Genomic DNA, 24,562 nt, shown 5'->3' on the forward strand with positions numbered 1-24,562 from the left:
CGTCAAAGCCACAAACTTGCTCGTATACCCCACCCCTGCACACTCCAGAATATTTGTTGTACCCACCTAGTATTGACGTCACCACCCACCGTATTCTTTCAGCAACGGCATTTCATGTCCTTCTGAGGTGGCATATCTATCGAATAACCCCTTCCTATACCACATAAGTACCCTACCATGATATACCAACGAATCAAAATCGATGCAACCAGCACCTGATACCCTACCCCTACCCAATGAAATATACCCTACCCTCACATTACCAGAAGACGTTGTACCCCTACCCACTACGTGGAGGTCCGCTTCCAGCCGGACTTTGTTGGATTTTTCAAATTTTAAATTTCTCCTCGGGTAAATTCCAAATGACACGATGAAGGTTGAATAATAGTCTCCAAATTTGAATCGAGTGAGATGGAGTACCCCCACCTCCAAGATCCATCCAGTTTTCGACCAAAACAGAAAATAGTCATCCAAATATTCAAAATTAAACCAAGGAGTTCAACCCTTTCGTAACTCAGAATGTAACTGTTGAACCTTACTTCCATTGAATAGGGTAGGGTCTGCCCATGGTTGATCTCATGTGGGGTAGTCACTATCAAGGGGGTACACCTTCGAAAGAAGGGGGTCATCTATCCACACGCAACGTCAATGGTGTGGTGATAGCACGGGTGACATCCAAAATACACCGGTACTATCATTTGGAAGGGGTGTTTTATCTTGTATAAAATGGTCCCTAAAGGGGGTTCAGAAAGACATATTTTTTGAAATAAGGGTAGGGGTACATTTTTTAGGGGTCATCAATTCGAAAACAAGGATGGTACACATCACCCACCATGAATGCTTGACTTGCCTTCCGAGATGGGTGGGGTGGAAAGTTTTGGGGGTCACCTTCAGGGGGTAAGGTGGTACGTGGGGTAGTGCAAAACAACTTTTTGAAACTTGAATGCACGACGTTGAGCAGTGCGATGTGAGGAGCGACGGGGAGGGGAAAGGGCATGGCAGGAGCAATCAGAGACACAAGAATGTAGCACAGGGAGCATGAAGGGAGCAAGAGAGGATGATGATCAAAACTAGAGGCAGGATAGGTTTGGAACAGCCTGACCTTGATCCGAAACGCCCGCAGGGATGTAGAGATAGGCAGGAGGCAACAGGAAGGCAGAGGAGGTTGGGGCAGAGCTTAATGGCAACGCCATCAAACACATGGAACAAGTGTACCCCGAGGACGAGAACAAACGAAGTGGATGGGTCCACCATTACATACAGAATCAAGTCCCCAAGGGGATGTGAAATTGATTCTGTCAATCATTGCGACCTCATGATTCCTTGACATCGAACAGTCTTCTTGACGCATGATAGACAGGTCAAAGCAGCGGATGGATCTGCTCGCGAAGGTTGGAGCAGGTAAGCCTTTGCACTCAGCCGATTTAATCTCTCGTCACTTCCAAATTCTTCGCAGCCCAAGAACCTTTGGCAGTGAAGAATGAAGACGGAAGGCGGGTGGAGAAAGAGCCCCAAAGGAGCTCAACAACTCCTGATGGCAAAGAGAACCCTGAGAAATCATACACAACATCATCAAGTGAAAGAGCGTTGGTTAGGTCTCTAATCATTCTGATTTTGTGCCAACAACAGGAAAGGATGCCTCGCCGAATATGCTCGATGCAGAAGCAGCTGCCATGGCCGGTCTTGCTGCCTTGACACAGGTACAGCTCCTTCATTTGTTGTTTTCATATCGGATCTTGCATTTACTCGCTGCAATGCAGAGTTTTGTGGCAAGCACAGAGTTCAAATCAGGTCAAAGCGTCTCCAACGGGAATGGAAAGAGAGAAGCAGAGAGTGGAGCCCATGAAGCTGCAGACGCCTTGATCGCCTTGACGTCGTTGAGCAACGTTCGCAACCACCGCAAACGATCCAGACGAGGTCCTGACAGCAATAGCTCCTCGAATGCAAGCAGCCCCAAACGAAGGATGATGGCTATTCATCATTCTTTGCGAGTTGAAGTCCCCTCGCCGAACAAAGCCAAGTCTCGTCAGAGCGAGCTGTCCACTCCCAAGGATGAAGAGATGAAGAGCAGAAGCAGTGATCAGAACTTTTCCTCTCCAGCAGCCAACTCTCTGTTCAACAGCGGCACCTCCAACCGCGAGGTCGGATTTTTCTGTGCAAGTTTGCCGTTTGACTATCAGGTGCTCGACAGGGATCCAGCAGACCTGGAACTCCTGCAAAAAGGAAGCCGTGCAACTGTAAAAATTCAAAATGTCTGAAATTATATTGTGAATGCTTTGCTTCGGGTGAGATTGTACATGTGTGGTTGTTTTCTGCTCATTTCGATGTTTCAGGGCTGTATTGTGAAGTTCAGTGTAACTGTCACTCTTGCCACAACAACGTCAGGTTCGAATGGGATCGACAGGCAGCTGTTGTTTCCACTCTTGAGAGGAATCCGCATGCTTTTCGACCGAAGATTACACAGACTGGTCAACAAGGGATTGTGGATTCACCTGCCAAGGTGATTGAATACATCTGAGGGGGCGCGATGGCTTATGTTTGTGAAGGCCCGGCATATGAAGGGATGTCACTGCAAGAAAAGTGGATGCTTGAAGAAATACTGCGAGTGTTTCCAGGTCAGTGTCAAGCTGCTCGTCCTCTGGTTACTAGCTTATACATTGCGACTGAATCGCAACTTTCAGGCTGCAGTTATGTGTTCAGACACTTGTAAATGCATAGAATGTCGTAACAATGTTGAGAACCTCACTCTCCTGTCCATGGGAGGGTTCAAGGTCAAGCACGGCATTGACTTCGCAGCTGTTTCCAAGAATGTCGAAAAAAGTTCGAACTCCAGTGCGTCGGATTCCAGCGAGAGAGGGTCGAAGCCGATTGAATCTGGCAGCCAGCAGCCTCTTGAAAGTCCTATTCGAGCCCAGGAAGAAGAACAGGATTTCACCTTGGTTCGTGAGGACAGCGATTCGTCTTCAAACCTCGAGCAGATGTCTCTCCAGCACCTTCTCGCTGATCACGAGCTGTCAAAGATGTGCTTTAGGATGCAGAGGTCGCTCAAGGGCGACGCGCTGAAAGGTGATGAAGGCAGCAGAGGGTCCAGTTCTAGCCTGGAGAGCCAAGAGGAGGGCTCGGAGAAGACTGGGTCTTCTCCGAAAGGGGCCACATGGGACGAGCAGTGCAAGCCAAAGAGCGTCAAGGCAGCCTGCGAGCCCCAGCAGGAGCGAGCGATCCTTACGGAGATGGCTCAGTTCTTGAATCGAACAAACATGCTACTACAGGGCAACGTGGCAAGCAACTCCCACAAGACGCTGGAGCCAGTGAAGCCCAGTGGCAGAGCACGAGAGGCGCACATGGAGGTGGGCTTGAAGGAATGTTGCAGTGACATGCGCGTGAAGAAGGTGCTGGAGGAAGGAGCTGAGAAGCCGAGGCAAGTGACAAGTTACTTCCAGGTGGGAAGCGACAGCAGGGCCCCAACTTCTGGGCCTGAGCCAGGAGATGTCGAGGATGCAGCGGTGAGCTTGAGCATGTGAGGGTTTTGCTGGTTGATGGGTGGCTGCTGCAGAAAGGATCCAAGGGCTCAGACTCCAGCGAGTCGGGGGATGGGGAGGAGGAGCTGGAGAACTACCCGGCAACCATTCCGAATCGTCAAGTCGTCATGATTTGTTAGATCGGGGAAGAAAACGGCACATCTGCATCTAAATTACATCTTCTAGTAGCTGTGCAAGGCAGTTCTGCTGACGCTCGCGCTCTTTCAGCACCGTCGGGATTGTCGATGATGAAGGGAATTCAACAAATCCAGACTGGGAAACGTGTTTTGTACATCATTCCATATGTTGTCGTTTTTGATTCTTTCCAATGAACCCCGGCTGAAGGCGGCCTCGGTTGCGATTCATCAGCCCCTCATCGTAGGCGTACCTGCCAACAGTCGTCAGAGGTCGCTTCCTTGCCAGCCTCGTCCCTCGCTGACCTGTATGAGTACATGAAGTCTCGCTTGCCCGGGTCTGAGAACCTTGGCCCTCGCATCCCCCTCACTGGTCGGATTCCGATCTGTCGGAGTATCTCGTATACGGGCCCCGTCGGCTCCTTGATGTCAACCTTGCCATTGACCAGCCAGCAATGCTGCTTGTCCTCCTGCACCATCAGGCGGATATCCGAGTTGAACCTTGGCAGCTCGTGCACGTGGATCTCAGCGAAGCCGAGCATGGAGTTCTCCTCGTCATTCTTGCTCTTCACCAGGGTCAGAACGTTGGCGTCGGCCAGTCGGACGAGGAGGAGGAGGAGATCTTTCATCCTCTTCTTGGCGTTGGCCTTCATCTCCGAGCTCGAAACGGCACTGTCAAGCCGCTCTAGAGCCCTCTGCGCGTCCTGGGGAAGGAATTGAAGGAAGGTAGGATGAATGCAGAACTTTGGGTATCTCGACACGCAGATCAAGCTCTGCACCTGCGCGTTCGAGTTCTCTGTGTGCGACCTCGATGTCTTGTCCTTGGACCCTACCAAGCGGGGAGCAACGTCGCTGAACGACCGGCCAACGTTGCTCCTGCCGAACTTCCAGTGGGGGCTCTCCGAGCACTCGTCCGGGTCGTCCGAGCTCTCCACCTGTGACCTGTAGCTTGCAGCCTCTGAGCAGTCGCTCAAGTATCGGAGGGAAGGCTCCGACTCTGGCTTCTGCTGCACATGCGCCAGCGCCTCCTCCATCCAGTCCCCGTAACCCGCTCTCGTCGGGATCAACCACAAGGACTTATGGGAGGGTCCATTCTTCAGGTAGGGGTCGAAGTACCTTGAATCACAAGGGCTCGAGCACGAGGCCGTGTCGTCGTCGCTTTTGGACGATGACTGCGCGTCTGAGTTGTGCGCCCGTGCGAACTCCCGTCCATGTTCCTCCTGGCAATCGATGATGGTCGACTCAACAGCAGCACTTGGGACCGAGCAGAAGGACGAAATATCAATCTCGTTGCTGTCTGTAGCCCCAACACTCCTGAGCTTCTTGAAGGGTAGGAACGCAGAGCACGTGGCCATATCGAACAAGCTTGGTCTGATTTCGACTGTTTCAATCTCTGCACAATCAACTCTTCTTTGGTGATTCCTTTGAATCCATTAGATTCAGTCCAGGTGATGCGGGAACCGAGGGGATGAACCTCTCCTGAATTCCGTTCATCCACCAGTTGCGAGCCTGAGTGTTCAATGCCCAAGACAAGCCGAGGTGACCTGCTAGCAAAGTCACTCCTCATCAACCCCGAGGGCCCAGAAAGCCAACAGCCGATCGACATGGTACGGTCTCTCAGACAGGCTGAAGGGGCTTGCAGTCAATGTTTTTCTTACGCCTCCTTGCTCCTCCTTCACACATCTCTTCACCACTTAGCCAATCTCATCCCCACACATCAACAAATCTCCGCCACTTGCTATTCGCTCCCTTTGCCATGATCTTTGCTCATCCAACGCAGAGAGATGGTGGCGAGATGAATTCGTTCCTTCAATCGGCACCCACTTGCTTCAACCCTCCCTGTCTCTCATTTTGTGGTCTCAACTTTATCTTCCCCTCTTTTTCATTTCCTGCAATCCCTTCCTTCACTCTCTCTGCCACCCTCATCCGCATCCTCCACATCCTCCACATCCCGGAAAATCTGCTGCACAAATGGAAAATTCTCACCTCAGTTCACCTCACCTTTTTCTCTGCAATTCACCCAATCCCTCTCACATTTCTTCTCTTCATCATCATCCCATTGTAATTTCTCTTCTCTTCTTCTCGGATCTGCGCCCATGTGTTCGGTGCATCCTATACCTACCACCTTCTACATCGAACCCAACGCAAACGTCGATTAAACGTCTTCGACCTATCTTCTGCCCTCCTCGTCTGCTCTTCTCTCCTTACTTGCTGTCCTCGTCAGTGATCTCCAAGTCATCGTGACCTGTCTCGTCCTCTTCCTTCTCTCCCTTCCTCTCCTACTTCCTCCATCTTCCAATCCTATCCTCCCCATCGCCATTTTCGCAGCACCCTTCCCTTCTCACTACCCCACCCCCTCGTGTACTCCGCGGGAGGAAAAAGTCCCACCACGACCACCCCCATCTCCCATTTTTGGTTCCAGGTTCCCGAATGGACCCCCCCTGATGAGCCATCACACCCCCTGTAGTCCCCTGCCTGTACATCCACCCCTTCGCTACCATGATCCACCACCCCACCTTCCTAAAATCTTAAATCTTTACATCCCCACTACCCCTGCCCCTTCCCCTCATCCAGCATGTTAGGGGGTAGGGTTACCCATGGATACAACTCGTCCTTGGTATCTCCACCCCTATTTTCCCCTTAACCACCCCCCTATAAATCAACACCCTACAACTGCCATATATGCTGTGAATGTACCCCATACCCTGTAGTAAAATTGTACCCTACCCCTCAATCCCCTTCCACTACCCCACCCTATTCTGTCTTCTAACCCCTATCTTCTCAAGCTCACTCACAGTCACCCGTCCTTATCTGCCCCAATAACCACTACCCCTATTTTTGACTTGTAAGTACCGGTACTGAAAGTACTGACAAATTCCAGGACCCTACCTACTAAAATTTGGACACAACGACGGGTGTTTTATCCTACCCGACTCCGCCACTGTTGGAGAGTCGCTGCTGCCTGCTACACGCTTCCCCGCTAGTCACCTCCTGTGGATCCAGCGGCGGGTCCAGCTATGCCCTGGCCCTCATGCAAGCAGCTGGACGAGTCTCACGGCGGGAAGGAGGTCGATGAATTGGCGAAGCACCTCAGGGAGTGAAGGTTTGGAAGCCAGGGAGAGCGAAGGGTGTTTTACCCTGTGATGTGAGATGAAGGGTTTTGAGGGGCAGACCCTGCATGCCAGAGTTGAGGAGGCAAATAGTTTGAAACATGGGTGAAAAGGTACAAAAGATAGCATAGATATCTTTCATACGAAAGATAGCATTCTGGGGAAGAAAACCAGGTGATATTCGTTTACTGCAAGAAGACGAGCAAAGGGATAGGACGTGAAAACAGTTAGTATCGGGCGTAAACAGAGAACATTTAACAGGACGGAGGTAATATTGTAGCCCTGTTCTTCACCTTGATGGCACATTTCAGTGAATCAAAAACCAATATCTTCTGTCGAAACCTTTCGTCATGCTGTTTCCCCTCCGCGCTCTTGTCGTGTCCTGTAAGAGGATGGGTTTACCACAATCGATCCTCGCAGCTACAAGCTGCTTGTAGCTGCGAGCCCAGCTCGGCAGTGTCAAGTGTTCACTCCTACACCGTAGGCTGACTGGAAACTGTCCCTGCACCTCTACTTTGGCTTCCGCGAGGCAGGGCCCGCTCCTTCACAGTTCCATCTTCTCCCTAGTCCTCCCTCCCTCCTATCGCTCCGCCGCCTCCTCCCGGGCTGCCCATGATGCGACGTTCAAGGCAGCATTTCCATGTATGCTTCGCCGGACGATGCGTCCTGTCAAAGTACATTAAATCGCTTTTCAAGGCGGAAAGCAGGGAAAAGATCGATGCACCCCATGCAAGCTGGCGGGGGAGGGTGGAGATGAGTTGGCGGAGCTGGCCTGCGGTCATGGCGGTTGCAGCCTTGTGCTCGTCCTCGTGTCAGCCTGTCAGCTGCTCCCTCCTCCTCAAGCCTCCTCCGTCTTGCAACATCAAGCTCGGCTTCTTGCCTGTTGCCTGGAGCCTGACAAGGAGGGCAGGGCCAGTCTCCGGATGTCCGCGGAGCTGGAGTGGGAGGAGCCCCTGGGAGGGACCGGATGCAGGACGAGATGCTTCTTGCATCGCCGCATGCATTCGCGATCTCAACAGTGCAAGGAAAGTGGAAAGAAGGACGATGGAGAAGTCAAAGTACTTGTGCTCGACGTATCCACCGGGGGCCCCTTCCTTGCTGCGGATCCCTGGAAGCCAAGGGAAGAGGAGGATGGTTCAGTTCCCCGAGGTCTCTGCGCACTACTACCTTCGTCGTCACGATAGGAGGAGGATGAGCCTGCTGGCAAGCTCAAACGAGATCGAGCCTGATGTGTACCCCGGGAACGAATTTTGGGAGGAAATGATGCTGGGGGTTGACCGCCCTTCGGCTAGGGGCATGCTCCCTCTGATCAACTCTAAGTATCCACTTGGTGTCGATCCAAACATCAAGGGGGTTTCAGAGTCCAAGGACTCTCTCTTCGAATTCTACAAGAAGGTTCGGCGCCAGGTGAGCTGCGGGCAGGTGCAACGGAGATCTTTGTGACAAAGGCTCCTGCAGCATCCGAGGAAAGTTCTGTTAGTGCGAGTAGGAGAGTTCTATGAAGCCTTCGGCTACTGTGCCGTCCTGCTCGTGCAGTGAGACTGCCATTGACGATCGAGCATGCTGTCAACTCTGATCCCCTGGCAGGCATGCGGGACTGAACCCGATGGGTAGCCGACTACCGCGGGCAGGATGCCCTGTGGTCAACATTCGTAGGACGCTGCAGGACCTGGTGGACGCGGGGCATTCAGTAGTTGTGAGGATGAGCAGCTCTGCTTGCGTGAGGTAACGGCAGAGGGGCAGGTGTGCGAGGAAATGCCTGTGCTGCCGGGGGCCAAGGGGAAGAAGAAATCAAGGTTCATCGCTGGTGAGGATGCAGGAGCAGAGCAGCTCCTCCCTCTGTTCCACCTCAAGATCATGGCAGGCATCGTGACCCCAGCATCTCCCATCTACGTGCACGGCATGTCGCTCGAGCGCGATAACGACGCGGGGTCGAGGTGCTCGGGTAAAGATTTTCGTGTGTTCCTGTTGGGGTCGAGGATTGTGAACGGCAACGCTGACAGATCTGCCGCCCATCATTGGGCTGGCAGCAACGACAAGAGGAATCATCCTCTACACCATCTCGCTAGACACTAGATCAGTGAAGGTGGGAAGCATTCCAGAGTAGAGGCGGCAACGGGATGACTTGGAGCGGGTTGGCAGGTGATGGAAGGGATGACAGAGGAGTCAGTCATGGCAAGGCTTGCAGCAGGAGGTTGCTCTCCTCCTCTCTACCTCCACAACAAGATCAGGAAGGTTCGCGTCTGCTCAGGGGGCCGAGCGGTCATGAACGTTGCTGTGATCCCAGAACGTTGTCGAGAGCCTCCAGCAGCAATCAGATCACGCGCATCGCAATCGAGTCTTCCTGTCAGGATCCGTCCGCAGTCCTGCCAATGACAAGTGAGAGAGGATGAACGTGAAGGGCGAGGGGGGGGCGAGGGCGAGGGGGGTGAAGACGGGGATACGATGTGCGAGGAGGATGGAACTGAGTGACATTGCTCAGACCGGGAACGTTCCTTCGTGCTATCCTCGATGCGATCCGAGTTGACATGTCGTTGGCGGTAACGTCTCTGTGCTCCACTCCTTTCGATCTGACTTCCTCCCTCCTCTCCGTCCTCCCACATCGCCAAGGCCGCGGAAAATTTCACCATTCTCAGTGAAAAGAGCACGGGAAGACCAAGGCCCCTGTACTTGACGACTGCAAGACAGGTGATGAGGAGAATGACAGTGACGGAGTAGGAGCAATGTTGAGCTGCTGCTGCTGCTGCTGCTGCTACAGACAGAGCTGGAGCGGGAGAGGGCGCTGAATTTTTAAATTTCTTTGTACAGATTGGGATCCTTCACAACGACGCTGTTCCCTCCCTCGTCGATGCCATCGTGACCAAAGACTCTGGTGATCGACTCGAGTCTTGGCATTCCCGTCTTGACTGGATGAGCTGCAGAGCATCTGATCCGATCCTTCTTCCAACGATGCTTGCTGCACCCCCTTCCGACCGACGTCGCCGATGCCGTCTCGGACGCTCTCACTCACCTCAACCAGACTTCTTCTCTCCTTCACTCTCTCCCCCGCTTCCCCGTCATGTCAACGTCTCGGGTTCCCTCCTTCTTTCTCCCTCCTCCTCCCTCCTCTCTGACATTTTAGCAGATCGCTCGCTACATCTTGGCGTGCGAGGCGAACAACATGATCTTCGAGGACATTTCCCGCGTGTTCAGCACCACTGCTTCCTCTCTCCGCTCGCCGCAGCTCGTCGACTTCAGCGTCTGCGTGCTGAAAGTCGCGAGGTTTGAGACTGGGATAGGTGAGAGCTGAATGGAAGGAAAAGGGAAAGGGAAAGGGGAATGGGGGGAGGGGTGGAAGGGGAGTAGCGAGGGAGAAGGGGGAGATGAAAGAGGGGCAGGAAGAAATACGAGGAGGCGGAACGGAAGGGAAGGGAAGGGAAGGGAAGGGAAGGGAAGAAAAGGGAAGGGAAGAAAAGGGGAAGGGAGGTGAGGGGAGGGAGAAAAAGTGAGGGGGGCAGTGGCTGATGATTTCCAAGGGAACGTGGAAGTGGAGCCTTTGCTGAAGGCAGCGGATCAAGTGATTGAAGAAATCAAAGAAACCATCATCTTCTCAGATCGACACGCTGGGAGCGAGCAGCGAAAGCTGGAGGACGAGGAGGGTCTCATCGAGGACAGCCCGGGCTGGACCCGCCTGCTGGACTTCTTCTCCTGCAACGAGCAGTTTGCTGGGAAGGTCAAATTCGAGCGAGCTGAGAAACCATTCCAGCTGGTGGACGACGCCAAGGATCGCGTCATCCGCTGTTTCTCCGAGGAGCTCGTGCCGGTCTGGGGGGCCCTGGTGGAGAACTCGCGGGGGGAGTCGAAGAAGGCGAGGAAGGTGACCCTGGATCATGATGTGGTAAACAACGACCTCTACATCCGTGGCATCTCCCTGGAGCGAGCTGAGAAGTTGCTTCCTCCGGGCCAAGCCTCTCTCCTCGTCGTCCCTCGAGACAGGAACGGCCGACTTCTCCACGACTGTGTGAGCTCACGAGGCTCGGCCGAGGCGATCGCTGCATACAAGGAAGCATGCGAGCATGCGACTGCGGCGGTGCGAGAGGTCCTGCGAACTCTGTCCTCGTTCGTGGGAGACCGGATGCCGTTCCTGATCAACTCAGTCGCCTTCTGCACCATCGCCAAGGCTCTGGTCGCGCACTACGCGGAGGCCAGCAGGAAGAGCTGGTGCTTCCCCGATCGGGTCAAGAGCCAAGAGGGGCAGGTGGGGGAGGACACGCTGAACATAGGAGGGCTGATCCCCTACTGGATGGACCCACAGAAACCAGGTGAGCAAGGAGGAGGAGGAGGAGGAGGAGAAAGAGAGGGAGGAGGAGGAGGAGGAGGACGAGACCGACACAGCTCTAAGAGAAGAGCATGCGCAGGAGTGATAGTAGCCAACGACATCAAGCTCTCCGGCATGATCGTTCTCACTGGGCCCAACACTGCCGGCAAGTCGACCATCATGCGCTCCGTCTGCGCCGTCTCCCTCCTTGGCAACTGCGGGTTGATGGTGCCCGCCAGTCATGCAAAGGTAGCCGCTCCTCCTCCTAGCCGCTCCTCTTGCTTCTCGTCTGTTCGCTAGTCCTCCTTCCCTTCCTTCTTCACCATTACCACATGCTCCTCGTCCTCGTCCTCGTCCTCCACTACCATCACCACCACCACCTCCTCCTCCTCCTCCGCCCCCTTTCCTCGTGCACTTTATCTTCGTCGCTTTTTGATCTGCAGCTGAGCCATTGCGCAGGTCCCCGTGCAGGACAGCTACTTCCTGCGAGCCGCCTCCTTCGACTCGCCGGCCGAGGGGCTGTCAGCCTTCGCCATGGAGATGCTGGACACAGCGACGATACTGCGAGATGCGACGAGCAAGACGCTGGTGAGCGAGTGCAACGGAGGAGAGAAGGGAAGGGGAAGGAGGACGAGAGAGAAGGGGAGGGGAGGGGAGAAGAGCATGCTAGAGGGGGTCTGCTCGTGAAGGCAGAGCAGGTGCTGGTGGACGAGCTGGGGCGAGGCACGGAGACACGTGCGGGAGCAGCGATAGCTGGAGCCGTGCTGGAGGAGCTGCTGGCTAGGAGATGTCGCGGAATCTTCACGACGCACCTGCACGAGATGTTTGACCTGCCGCTCGAGATCAGTGAGGGAGGAGGAGGACGGGGAAAGTCAGGACAAGTGAGGAGGATAAGACGACAGGAGCGAGGAGGAGGAGGAGGAGGAGGGGGGAGGAGAAGGAGGAGACCCGGGGGGACGGCGAGGAAAGAAGAAAGACCTCTATATGGAGGGGGCGGTGGAGGGAGAGGAAGTGGTGGTTGAGGGAGAGTACTGTAATCTCTGTACCGCTTGCTGTTTGTGACGACGGAGTAGGTCAGGCGAGGTTTCAGCAGATGGAAGTGAAGATGAAGAAGAACGGCGCCTGGGACCCAACATGGCGGCTGGTGGCTGGCCGATGCGTCGACAGCCTGGCAGTGCATGCAGCAGAGAAGTGCGGGATACCCGGCATGCTCATTCGACGCGCCAAGACTCTGGTGAAGTGGCAGAATCGCGTGTCAAAGAGGAGCGTGCAAGGGGAGCAGGCGGGGCTGGAGGAGGAGGTAACAGACTTCAGTCTGTACGAGGAGCAGGAGCAGGAGCAGGAACCGCAGCAGGAGCAGGAGCCGCAGCAAGTGTCGGAGATATTCTTTGCAGAGGGCGAAGGGGAGCGGGAAGAAGGGGAGGAAGTGGTGGAAGAAGAGGATGAACCAGACGAGGACGTGGAGAAGGCGGAGAAGGAGGTGGGAAGGGCTCGAGGGAGGAGGAGGAAGGAGGGAGCCGCTGCAGAGAATCAGCGCAGCTTGGAGGAAGCGATCGCGGTGCTGAGGAACTTGATCCAGAAGCAGCAGGGGGGGGCGAAGGATGTGGAGGTCACGATCATTGACGAGAGCTCTGAACCTCATCCTAATGCGCAAGGGAGCTCGCATGTTTACCTGGCCCGGACCAGCCTTGGCTTCTTCTATGTGGGAGAGACCGACGACATCCGCACCCGCATTCAGGTGCTCTTCCTCCTTGACCCCTCTCGTGCTGCCACTGGCAGGACATGGCAGAACGTGTCCTCCTCCTCCTCCTCCTCCTCCTCCTCCTCCTCCTCCTCCTCCTCCTCCTCCTCCTCCTCCTCCTCCTCCTCCTCCTCCTTCCTCGCTCTCGCCCAATCTTTGTTACGTCTCCCTCTGCCTCCTTTCCGTCATTCTTGATGCCTGGGCAGGCCCATCGTAGGAAGAAGCAGATGAAGGAGGCCATCTTCGCGCTCTTTGAGATCCAGGAAGGAAAGAGCAGGGCGAGGCAGGTGGAGGCTCAGGGGATCGCAGCCCTGGTGGAGGTGAAGTGCATCTGCTCCCACCTCCCGATAACTGCTGGCTCCTGCTCCTGCTCCTGCTCCTGCTCCTGCTCCTGCTCCTGCTCCTGCTCCTGCTCCTGCTCCTGCTCCTGCTCCTGCTCCTGCTCCTCTACTTCTTCCGCCCCTCACAGCTCTGCGCAGGCTGGGTTCGCGATGTTGTCGGCCAAGGATGCAGGTGTAGAAGAGAGTTCAACGAGTTTATTTGTCGTTCTGACGGTTGGCGCAGAACATTTTCGCTTCGGGGGGCGCGTGACGAGATCACAGGAAACGTAAAAGTACAAAAGCGAGCACAACACAAGAGAGTAGAAGCAGGTTGCTTCCTACTCCTTCTTTCTTGGAACCACAAACAGAGCCGATCCGTCAGCGAATTCTCTGTTGCGCACAAACGTCAGTCACTATCTCGAGCTCACTCCCGCACTTACGTCTGCTTGCCGTCGCTGACAACAGCGTCCAGAGTTACCTTTCGCCCTTCAATGCTCTTTAGCTTGACTGTGATCTGACCACGAGACAACTCAGCAGGGCAGGAGAGGGAGAAAAGGTGGAGAGGGAGGGAGGGAGAGGGAGAAAAGGGAGGGAGGGAGAGGGAGGGAGGGAGAGGGAGGGAGGGAGAGGGATTGAAGAGAAGGAGAGGCGAAGTTTAGAAGCGGATTGGGGTCAAGGACAGCAGGGGGAAGAGAAGCAACAGGCACACCAGTAGAGGAATCCCGGCAGGGGTCGGCTTCTTGTAGTTGACATGCAGGTAGGCCGTGAAGCCAAGTCCCCTCCCCAACGCCATGAACGCGTGCCCGCAAGACTCGTCGATGGCGGTGGCTATCGCTCCTCCGTGAACGATCTCGGGGTGGCCCACCTGCTGCTTCTCAGGCCAGCCGAAGCCAAGGGGACGAGGAGGAGAGCCAGAAGGGGATGGAGCGAAGGAGGTCCGAGGGAACCACGAGCAAGCAGGAGATGAGACAATGAAGTGGAGGAGGAACGGTGACGAGGAGGAGGGAGCGGGGAAGGGAGAGGATGGCGAGGAGGACAAAGGGAAAGGGGGGGGGGGGAAGGGGATTACCGCATCCTTCCCAAAGTGCCATGTGCAGTACACGTCTCTTGATTCGTATCCCTACCGATCGTCGTCAGCGAGTGAAGAGGGAGCTCTTTTTCGAAAGACCTTCTGGTTCTTCTTGTCCTCCTCCTCCTGCTCTTCACTGTACGGAGTTTCCGGGATGTAAATCTTGGTGAGCAAGCGTCAAGGAATCCTTCCCACGTCCTCTCAACACTCACCCTCGGCATGCAGACCAGCAAAGCTCCATCAGTGCTGCTCTGAGCAAACCGACTCACCTGGGCCTGCAACTTCAACCTGACCACACTCTCACTCTGAGCTTTGTTGACACTCCTTCACAGAGAGCATACCCGGGCCTGGAAGCGATCTCTTCCTCCCACTCTGGGAGCTTCAAGGTCGGAGGGAAGAAATAGTTCTTGATGATGGTTCCGATCTTGGGCACGAGCAGCTTTGGCACATAGAGGTACAAACTAACTGCCAGACAGATGGCGGTGAAGCATGAAGAGACCAATACCTCGTAATGAGGTCGAGGCAGCCTCCATTCTCCCGCTACCGAATGCGCATCCTTGTATCCCTCTGCCCATGCCACGCTTCCTCCTGCAAGAGCCGCTCCGCCGATGAAGAGCGCAGTAGCTTGCTTTGCAAACATGCTGTCGAGGGAAGAGTAAGTATGAAAGAAACCAGCATAACCACCATCCACAGATCTACTTTCATGCATCCCTCATACATTCACTTCCAAATAGACCTCATCCTCTCCTCCTCCTCATGCTGATGCTCCTCCCCCTCCCCCTCCCCCTCCCTCTCCTCCTCCTCATGCTTATCACCCCCCACCACCACCCCCCACCCCTTCCTCCTCCTCCTCCTCCTCCTCCTCCTCCTCCTTCTCCTCACCTTCTGAATCCCCGCATTTTTGTCGGGCTCCTGTTCCTGTTAAAAGCACTCAATGCACCCCCCACCTCTCGTATCCCCTAGCTGGGTCCCCACCCTATCTATTACCTCCACAATTACCATCATTGTACCGGTATCTTCCAGATTTCTGAGTACCCCCACCTACTATCAACCCCCTTGCACAGGGCTCCCGACGTAGAGTACCCCTATCTTCCCATTCCACTACCCCTCTGGTATTCAAGGATCTTCGTGTCTGCCTGCTAGACCCCCTGCCATTCATTCAATACCCCTGCAAATGACTGCAAATTTGAGTGTCAAGGGTAGGTATTGTCACACCAGCACCGGTGCTTGGAAAAGGGTAGTCTACGGGGGTAGTTGACTGCAACGTGGAAGATAGTTTGGGGGTGGGGGTGGGGGTAGGCCCGCCGGTTCTCCGGACTCCTCCGAACCGGTGACAGTCACCCGGCGGGTCCGGTCGGACCTCCGAACGACCACACCGGGTCCGCCCCCCAACTCCGCTCACTGACTCGGAGCGCCGCGCCCCGGCATGCGTCACATAACAGGAGTTTACCATAAACTTTCACATAGTTTCATAACAGCAGCCTTAGCTCGCAATGGCATTGCTCACAGGCTTGCAGTGCCTTGAGGTCGTTGACCCGGGCAAAAGTACCACAAGGGCATCATTATTGCAAGCATCACAAGGTCGACACACATGTAGTTCCCGCCTAGCTGGTTGTCGGAGATACTAGCGAGGGGATAGACCAAGAGAGAAATGACCGCAGCCACTAGCTGCATGAGTCCGAAGAGAAACCCGAAGTTGGCATACCCGAACGTGGCTGAGGTGTAAGAGTAGAGCACTGCAAAGAGGACCATACGGTGAAGGCTGATGAAGATGATGGACAAAAACTGCACCTGAAGCACAGGCACGACATTTGTAATACCTGCAATACAATGCTGTTAGACCCGTATGACGGAACAGGGCAGTAAAAACTTTACCGTAGCCCATTCCCAGCATATTGCAAAATATGAAACCGTGCCAAAGGCTGTATCGGTCAATTATACGCCCGATTAAAGGTATAGACAAGGCACCAAAAGGTAGAAGAAGTGTTAGTGCCAGAGTATAAACATTTGTTTGTGAAGAATTGCCTTTTCCTTCAAGATACTGTATCTGCTGTATGAAAGTGCCAATGTACAAGTTGAAGCGTAGGACATGAATACAAGCAAAGCTGAAGAGCAGCAGGTACTCTTTCGATCGCATCTGGCGTAACAGAGGGGCATTCACCAAAGAATTCGAGGCTGTCCCGGGGATACGAGCATTGGATTCAGTACCGAGATCAGTCTGCGTGTCTATATCGCCTTGAGTTCCATCGGACTTAGAGGTATACTCAGAGATGACTTCAGACTTGGATGCTTCGAGAACGACGTCCTCGGTCACTTGTGGGGGCATCTCGACATTTTCGACAATGCTGCTGTGCGGAACGATGGTGTATCTCAGAAGAAACCCCCTTAGATAGACCTTGTCTCCGTCTTGAAACCGTTTGATGGGCCAGACAAATGCTCCAGCAAGGGCGAGAAGCATCAACCAGGAGGCATGCACGAGGAAGACGTACTCCCTGTTCGCATGCACGCCCTCCAGCAACCAGCCCTCGAGAGGAAAGAGAATCGCGCTCATGACAAACGCACCGACCAGGCAGCTCTTCATTGTCCCTCTGATCCCCTCTCTGAATAAGTTGGCAAGGTGAAACAGAGAAAGATGCACGCCGGGGCCCCGCCCGATCAAGGCGAACGCTTCTGGGTATCCATCGAAGCCGTTGGAGTCGCTAAACGACAAGATGTAAAACCCGATAGATATGCAGGTCAAACCTGTGCATGATGCAATTTTAGGCCCAATGCGGTCGAGAATTATGCCATGGCAGATGAAGGAAGCGAACAACGCAGATGATCCGATGGTATACAGAAGGCTAAACCGCAGGTCTTGATTGGCGCAATGTACCGTGCCTGACGTTGAATTGGTGGAGCTGCATAGAGAAGAGTACTGGCCAATGTTTTTCAGAGCGCTAGCAATGGCTGTGAAACCAAATATGATTCCCGAGCAGCTGAATGATTGAATCAGGCCGAAAATGAAGAGAATGGTGCGGGAAGTTTCGAAGTTGCACCAGGTTCTGGAAGCAGCGGTCGCTTCCGTTGAATCCATCTTTGTTTGTTGATGTGGTTACGAAACTTTCGATTTTTAGATGAGCTCACTTCTGCTCGTATATTCCTACTTGGAGTATATCCCTTGCACAGTTCTGCCCACAATATGTAATGTTGTATCCAATGAAGCGCTGCAACTCAGTCCCAAAGTCAATATCTCTCGCTTTCCCTCAAGAGACCACCGGGCGTTCCAACTTCGTTCTGTTGAAGACTCTCTTTGCACAAGGTTCTCTCCTCCCCTTCGCTTCCGCGCTGCTTCTTTTTCGCAGCCTCCTCTCTTCACCACTCTCAACCCATTCCGTCCCTTGCTCCATCACAAACCTTGCAAGCGTGATCACCCCCCTAATTTCCTCACCACCCCTCCTCTTCCCTTATTTTACCCCCATCATACCGTCACTTTCCGCCCCACCCCCTGTCTTGTTTGTCTCATCCCCCGATTACCCACCCCCACCCCCCTTCACTCAACAAACCACCCCTCCTTTCCACTTCCCACCTGCCTACCTGTGCCTTCCCTGCCCTCATCGCCTCCTCCTCCCTCTCCTCCCTCCTCTTCCTCTTTCCCGCTCTCGAATATCTCTATGACCCCCTCTTGGCCCACCCAAAGATGAGCAGAAGGGAGTTGAGCATTCCTTCAGAACTCCTCAACAATGAAAGGTTTGCTCGATGTCTCCGATCGACAACAATTTATTTCAAAGCGCCTTGCACGCTTGTTGAACGACTCGTTTCATGATACAGTTTCAGCTCAAAGTATTATCTGTCAGCATTGCCTCTGTTCATGAGATCCGTTTTGGCTTCAGATGCCATGTGGAACATCTCCTTGCAGTAAACTATGAGAGCAATCACCGGGTTCACGATTACCATTTCCCACCCTCACAGATTGACAGCAGAACATCTTTGCTCGCTCAACACAAACATCTTGTGTTGATCAGCAGTTACGACAAGTCTGCATGCTTTCCTCTCTTGGCTCCTCATCAACTTTTCCTCTCTGCCTCCACCGGCTGCTACGACATGCTTGTCGAAACTCTCTGGGGTAGGGTACTAAGATAGGAAAGAGGGGGTAGGGGTGCATGGGCTTTCTTGGCGGGAACAAGTTTGTGGGTTATGCAGAGCGAGGTGATGAAGGTGAAAGGGTGTCGATGTTCGAGAGGATGGGCGTCAGAGATTACACAGATCTATGTAGAGTTTAGTCCTCAAAGTCTTGAGAATTTGAAACATTTCGGCACGCCTCTCTCTTACAGTTTGGTCTCACGAAACATGGTTGTTTTGAATTCATTTTCTGCAAAGCTCGAAATTTACTAAACAAACGTACTTCTTTGTTCAGATAAAACAAACCTTGGAAGTGAATCTTGTTTGGAGAAGACACTGATGAGCACTTGGATTGTAAAGCCTGAATTTACAAGCCTTGTTGAGAGCTCAATGGCGATATTGAAGCATGACGATAGCAAGCATATCAAGGTCGTTCAATCTACAAAGATACCTGCCGACATAATCCTGTCGTACGGATCTAGAAGCATTTCGCTGATTATTCTCGAAGTGAAGGAAGATGTTGGAATTTCAGCTGAGCGTCTCGAGTCTATCAAGTCCATCGGAATGAAATTTGGTTGTGATAGATCCGCCGTGATAGTTGTTTGCACCTCCCATGAAGACCTCTTCAGCAGCATTTCGTCAGTGCACAAGACATGCTGGTAACCAAAGGAGGAGAAGACTTTGAGGAGCTCATGCACGTCGTTTGCAAATGATTTGAATCAGGATGTTGCCCATTCAGAATCGGCCAAGAATTCTTGAATTTCCGAATGGCATTACTACGGTAAATTCGTAATAATGATTTGGTTCGTGAGCATAGTTTCAATGTAAGCCAATCTCAAGGGTAAGCTCAGTTGACAGGATGTTGTGCTAAATTCGCAATCCCTGACTCGGTTCTTGAGCAGAAACTAACACAGATTCCAGAAAGAAGCCTTGATAGGGTTTGTGAGGACACTACCAAGGCTTGCAGACTTGACCAATCAGGCATGTGAGCTCTGATCGGCGCATCAGAGCATCAAGTGTTCTTATTAGACGCATCCAAGATATCGTGCGATGATATGAACATTTGATGGTCGATGCATTTCTGCATTTGCTGATCTTGGTTTCCAGTGCCGAGAGTTCCTGGAAGCTAATCTGAAGAGCGACCATGTCATCCAACCGATCATTCACTCTCTAATGAGGCGACGCGAAAACTTGAAGCAGGTGAACGTCAAATAATCCGGTCGAAAACGGTGACCCTTGAGGGCACAGAAGATTGAACGTGACCATCCATCTGCAACACAGAGAGAGCGCGGTATGAGTTGTAGAAATTTCTTTCAATGATCTCTGCAACTGCAGGATTCTGAGACAAATTTCATCTCAATCAGGAATTCAATCAAATAATTCCAAGTGATTTGCAGAGACGATAAATACCAAGTTCCATGTGTCACTTGACCTCTGAAAATAAAGATCAATATGAGACGAATGCACACGGGTTAGAAGTAGAAATGCTTGTTTAATAACTACAAACCAGCAGGCATTTGCTTTACCCTCCTCTAACTCACCCGAGTGAAAAATTATCTTACATCACCGAACCGAAACCGCGCTCTAGACACCGCTGGGTCCCTTAGGTCCTCGGGGACCCACAGGCCCCTGGAGTCCCTTGGGACCTGGAGGTCCCTGGTCACCTTGAGGTCCTGCCAAACTTCCAACCGGTCCCGCTGGTCCTGGAGGTCCTTCGGGGCCAGGAGGGCCTTCCTGGCCTTGTCTACCCAGTTTGATGCTGATCAAGGTTCCCTCCCCAGCATTCGACTTCAGCTTTGCAACATCATCTTCCAACCCATTCACCATCGCATTCACTTTCTCATAGATCTCCTCCACGTCAGCAGGCGTCTTGCGCGCTCCAACGGGCAGGGGAGCCCCTTCCCTGAAGTCCTTGGGGTTATAAGAATCACTCTCATCTTCCCCCGTCAGCTGCACCAGCGACGAGATCTGCTTGTTGTCGTTCGGGATGAAGGTCATGCACATGATAACGCCAACACACAGCAGGCCGCATCCCACAACTGGAGCGCTGAACCGCGTCCTCCACATCTCCATGGCGAAAGGTCAGCTTATCACCCTACCCCTGTCGCGGAATTCCAAGGAATCACCCACCCCCATATTCGACTACCCCCAAAACTCCTCAGTACCCCTGCAATCAGCGATGCATTCATGACCACCCTACCCTTGACTAATAAAGGTTAGCCTCAGTAATAATCCACTGCTCGGCCTCGGCCCGGCGCCGGGCCCGAGCGGCGGATGCCCGGGATAAGTAAAAAAAATTGACTACTCCAACCGCCCGCGGCGCTCCAATGGGTTGGGAAACTTCCAAGGGAGAGAACGAGCGCTCGGAAGGAAGACAGTGATGGTGGAACTTGCAAGGATGGAGCTGTCGTTCAACTGAAGTCACAGACTTGACTATCATGAGCCAGGATATAGCAGATGACAATGATGAGATGCCAGCGGCCCTGGAAGCTGGCAAGAAGGAGACGGCGGAGGCATCAGGGCAGTTCGAGAGGATAAAGTCGAGACCCAGCACTTCAAACTCCTGGGTCGGAGGGAACTTGACCGACGAGGCTCAAAACCCGACAGGGGATGGAGCAACAGGCGTACAAGTGTTCCATGTAGTCTCAGATGACTCGGAGAGCGAACACATGGACGCTCCGTCTCCTCCCCCCCCTGACAACGACGAGCCGCTCGGAGGGGGGCAGAGGAGGCCGTTCCCGTCCCTTGCAGATCTGGTGGACAGCGGGAGTGATGCCTCGGACAAAGAAATGGAGCCTCCTTCCCCACCCAGCTCTGCGGCGTCCAGCGAAGGCTCCTTCATGCACAGGATGGAAGAGTCCCGCATGTATGCAGGAGTCCATCCAGGAGAGTTCGACGAGCAGGGTGCTGCTGGGTCAGGGTATGCAGACTCGACTATCCTGGAGAGGCTGCAGCAGCTGAAGCTCAGGGAGACGCAGCTTGAAGCCAAGATCCGAGAGAAAAGGAAGCGCGCAAGGAAGGCTCAAGAGGAGGCTGAAAAGAAGGAAGAGGAGGGTACAGCAGCGCTGAGCGATGAGCCTGCCCCCCTGCATCACGATCAGGCAGACCAACTTGACGATGCTCCCTCGCCAGACCCGGACCTGGTTGTGCCTGTGCACAAGGTATCAGCGAAGGAATCATACTTGAAGTCGTTGCAACTCAAAGAGAAAGTGGAATATGACAAGATGGTGAAGAGATGGCCGAAGATCAGGTCAAGCTTCCTCCTGATCTTCTACGATGCCGTGTACAAGACAAAGGCTCTGCGGAAACTCAGGAAGCAAAGGCTGGCGGAGATGTTCTGGTATATCATCTTCGTGACCATCATCTCACTTTGTATTATACAAGCTCGATCCTACATGCAGATCTTTAACGCCGTGGACACCTTGAAGCAGAGCATGTGGACCTTGTCCAACTTCACGGACATGCTTGTCATCGTCAGCAAACTTCAAAGTTCTGTCCTCTTCCAGAATGTCTCGGACATGAAGAACCCGGGCACAATGAAACTCAAATTGAAGTCGAATGTTGTTGGGAACAACCTCATCGCAGGGGACGTACAGCTCAGGCAGTGGAAAGTCCCGCTGCACTCTTGTAAGATCCCCGAGTTTGTGTCAGAGGTCGGAGTATGCTTCCCCGAGTACACCAAGGCCAACCAGGAGGTCACGTTTCTTCCTGCTCCTTTGCCCGTTGCCTGCTCTGTCTTCTCCTCCCCTGTAGCACTTTCCCTCTATCTCAAATCTCTCTGGCCTCCCCTCCCTCCCTTACCCTTCCTCCCTCTCCTCCCTTCCCCCTTTCCCTGCCCCTCTCCTCCTCTTCTCTCGTCCTGGTCGACTCGTCTTCTTGCCTGTGACTCTTCTTCGTGCACAGATTCGCACGATGCCTCCAGGTCAGTACCCATGGACGCTGGACCCCGACGGCCTCGTGCCCTCCTGGGGCTACTGGCTGGGAGGAGGAGGAGATTCGTACATCCCCCTCGAATCTTTCCTCGCGCGAGTGTACGACCAGGGGGCCTATACGGCAGACCTGAACAGCTCGCACGACGATGTTGGCGGTAAGGGGAGAGGAGAGGAGAGGAGAGGAGAGGAGAGGAGAGGACGAGGTCAAGGGTGACGCGGACCCTCAGCCTTGTTCGGCGAGCTTAAAGCGAATCGCTGGCTGGACCACAACTCGACGAGGATGGTGCGATTGGAGTTCAAGTATGATATGAACAGGGAGCTTGTCCAGTGCTAAACGGCTGTGCAGTTTCTACAACCCCAACGTCGAGCTGTGGTTTGCTGCGATGATCCAGTGGGAGGCAAGGAACCGTTGCCCATGCTCCCCCTGCCTGACTTGCGAGCCTCAGGTCAGCCAGACTGGCAGCATCGTCAACTATTTCAGGGTTCGCCCGATGGATCTGTGCCCGACTTGTGCGAGGGGAGGCAGCGGCTCACAGACAGGGATCTTCGTCACCATGGTCGTCCTCGTCGCTATCTACACGGGCATACAGGTGATCACTCCTCCTCCTCCTCCTCTTTCTCTTCCTCCTCCTCTTGCCCTTGCCCCTGCCCTTGCCCTTGCTCCTGCTCATCTCAACGTACGACCTTCTCTCTCCTGATTCTTCTGCTCCTTTCTCCCTGCTTTCCCTCCTTTCCTGCGCCCTCCCGTCCGCTCCCGTTCTCCCCCACTACCCTCACCGATCCCCTGTCTCGTCTCCTCCCGTCTCCTCCATCCTCATCTCTGCGCTCTGTTTGCCATTGACTGGCAAGTTTCAGGTCGTTCACATCAGCGAGTTGAAAATCAAGTACCTCTACGACTTCTACAACGTCCTCACCATCTTGAACCTCGTGGTCAGAATCTCCCTGCAACATCTTGCTGCGAACAGCTCCTTCCTTCTCCCCTTCTATCTTCACTTCTCTCACTCCCCCCTCCCTCTTACTTCTCTTCATCGTTTCTTCCCCTTGTTGTTTGTCTTAATCTTCATACAATCTTTCTTCTCCTCCTCGTTCTCCTCGTTCTCCTCGTTCTCCTCTTCTTCATTCTCGTCCTGCTCTCCTTCCTTATCATTCTTCTCCTTCAGATCTTCTACATCGTCATCGTTCGCGAAGTCTCCACCCGCATCGCTGCCAATCGGATCAACAATGGTCCCATAAGCTCTCAGCCTCAAGAACTTTCCTACTCCATCCAGCTGGTTCGCAACCTTCTCTGGCTCTTGCTCCTTTCCTCCTCCTCCTCCTCCTCCTCCTCCTCCCACTCCTCCTCCTCCTCCTCCTCCCACTCCTCCTCCTCCTCCTCCTCCTCCTCCTCCTCCTCCTCCTCCTCCTCCTCCTCCCTGTCTGACAGCTTCTATAGATCAACTACTGGACTGCGTTCAATGCCATGCTCCTCTGGATAAAGTTGGCAAAGTTCACGGACGTGGTTCGAGTTGGCAAAGTTCACGGACGTGGTTCGAACCCCTGCCCCTGCTCCTGCCTCCCCTCCCCTCCTTCTCCTCGCCCTCCTTCTCCTCCTTCTCCTCTCCTCCTCCTCCTTCCTCCCCACCCCCCACTCCACCTGCTCCTGCTCAAGCTCCTGCACCAGCTCCTGCTCCTGCTCCTGCTCCTGCTCCTGCTCAACATCCAGCAGAGGTTCTTATTCTCCAGCAGATGAGCGCCCGGGTCGCTGCCTATTCAGCTGCATTCCAGCACACGTGCTGGGACGTCGTCGCGGTGATGATCGCCTACGGGATGCTGTTCGGGGGGTTTGCGATCTCGTTCCACGTGTACCTGGGACAAGACATGCGAGAGTTCCAGGTGAACAGAAGCAGGGGGGGAGGCAGGGCCAGGGCCAGGGCCAGGGCCAGGGGGCAGGGGGAGGGGCAGGAGACAGGGCCAGGAGACAGGGCCAGGGCCAGGGCCAGGGGAAGGGGCAGGAGACAGGGGCAGGAGACAGGGCCAGGGCCAGGGCCAGGGGAAGGGCCAGGGGAAGGGGCAGGAGAGAGGCGGGATGAGGGGGGAAAGAGAAGTTTTTAACACCCTGAAAGGACATGAAGACCGCCGCTTACTCCATGTGGACCATGGCGACGGGGTTGGGCCCTTACAGCTCGGATTTCTATCGCACGCAGAACGCAGCTGGTATTGAGGAGGCTAAGAGGAGGGGAGGGTAGGGTGGAGGAGCAGGGTGAAAGGAAACTGGAATGTGAAGTTGTGAGGAACGGAGAAGAGTCAAGGAGGGAGGAGGAGGAGGAGGAGGAGGAGGAGGAGGGTAGGGAGGGTAGGGAGGGA

At 54.0% G+C, this 24,562-nt stretch overlaps 6 protein-coding genes across 6 annotated transcripts; 3 read left to right on the forward strand and 3 right to left on the reverse strand.

Annotated features, from left to right (window-relative positions):
* Positions 1-2,182: 2,182 nt before the first annotated feature.
* Positions 2,183-2,729, forward strand: GUITHDRAFT_44838 (hypothetical protein; the record flags this gene model as incomplete). Its single annotated transcript, XM_005824822.1, is given in 4 exon segments — positions 2,183-2,285; positions 2,334-2,500; positions 2,520-2,615; positions 2,682-2,729. Coding segments are annotated over 4 exon segments (414 nt in total), but the record flags the coding sequence as incomplete, so codon positions are not given.
* A 1,083-nt stretch (positions 2,730-3,812) lies between these two features.
* Positions 3,813-5,007, reverse strand: GUITHDRAFT_115874 (hypothetical protein; the record flags this gene model as incomplete). Its single annotated transcript, XM_005824823.1, has 2 exons — positions 3,813-3,906; positions 3,959-5,007. The coding sequence occupies 2 exons, from the start codon at positions 5,005-5,007 to the stop codon at positions 3,813-3,815; spliced, it is 1,143 nt and encodes a 380-aa protein (XP_005824880.1).
* A 3,018-nt stretch (positions 5,008-8,025) lies between these two features.
* Positions 8,026-12,995, forward strand: GUITHDRAFT_77597 (hypothetical protein; the record flags this gene model as incomplete). The annotated part of the gene is made up of 18 exons (XM_005824824.1): positions 8,026-8,169; positions 8,221-8,297; positions 8,350-8,458; positions 8,506-8,569; positions 8,627-8,707; positions 8,766-8,848; positions 8,905-9,100; positions 9,232-9,302; positions 9,373-9,450; positions 9,571-9,634; positions 9,678-9,835; positions 9,887-10,015; positions 10,238-11,063; positions 11,163-11,297; positions 11,508-11,647; positions 11,758-11,905; positions 12,130-12,359; positions 12,570-12,995. 18 exons carry the CDS (start codon positions 8,026-8,028, stop codon positions 12,993-12,995), a joined length of 3,159 nt encoding a protein of 1,052 aa, XP_005824881.1.
* A 325-nt stretch (positions 12,996-13,320) lies between these two features.
* On the reverse strand, positions 13,321-17,262 carry GUITHDRAFT_165334 (hypothetical protein; the record flags this gene model as incomplete). The annotated part of the gene is made up of 10 exons (XM_005824825.1): positions 13,321-13,510; positions 13,561-13,634; positions 13,830-13,985; positions 14,190-14,240; positions 14,289-14,351; positions 14,402-14,477; positions 14,531-14,830; positions 15,072-15,107; positions 15,697-16,009; positions 16,065-17,262. 10 exons carry the CDS (start codon positions 17,260-17,262, stop codon positions 13,459-13,461), a joined length of 2,319 nt encoding a protein of 772 aa, XP_005824882.1. The 3' UTR covers positions 13,321-13,458.
* Positions 17,263-19,761: 2,499 nt separating this feature from the next.
* Positions 19,762-20,358, reverse strand: GUITHDRAFT_154821 (hypothetical protein). The gene has a single exon (XM_005824826.1). It carries the CDS (start codon positions 20,352-20,354, stop codon positions 19,872-19,874), a length of 483 nt encoding a protein of 160 aa, XP_005824883.1. The 5' UTR covers positions 20,355-20,358; the 3' UTR covers positions 19,762-19,871.
* A 367-nt stretch (positions 20,359-20,725) lies between these two features.
* On the forward strand, positions 20,726-24,444 carry GUITHDRAFT_115878 (hypothetical protein; the record flags this gene model as incomplete). The annotated part of the gene is made up of 10 exons (XM_005824827.1): positions 20,726-21,982; positions 22,191-22,374; positions 22,447-22,519; positions 22,566-22,701; positions 22,756-22,809; positions 23,075-23,149; positions 23,380-23,490; positions 23,652-23,745; positions 23,925-24,091; positions 24,322-24,444. The coding sequence occupies 10 exons, from the start codon at positions 20,726-20,728 to the stop codon at positions 24,442-24,444; spliced, it is 2,274 nt and encodes a 757-aa protein (XP_005824884.1).
* Between the last annotated feature and the right edge of the window lie 118 nt (positions 24,445-24,562).

Source organism: Guillardia theta, assembly GCF_000315625.1.
Source record: "Guillardia theta CCMP2712 unplaced genomic scaffold GUITHscaffold_89, whole genome shotgun sequence".
In the NCBI taxonomy this organism is placed as follows: domain Eukaryota; class Cryptophyceae; order Pyrenomonadales; family Geminigeraceae; genus Guillardia; species Guillardia theta.

Excerpts from the sequence above, each read along its gene's own strand:
- GUITHDRAFT_154821 (XM_005824826.1), bottom strand. The coding sequence starts at position 20,354 with ATGTGGAGGACGCGGTTCAGCGCTCCAGTTGTGGGATGCGGCCTGCTG.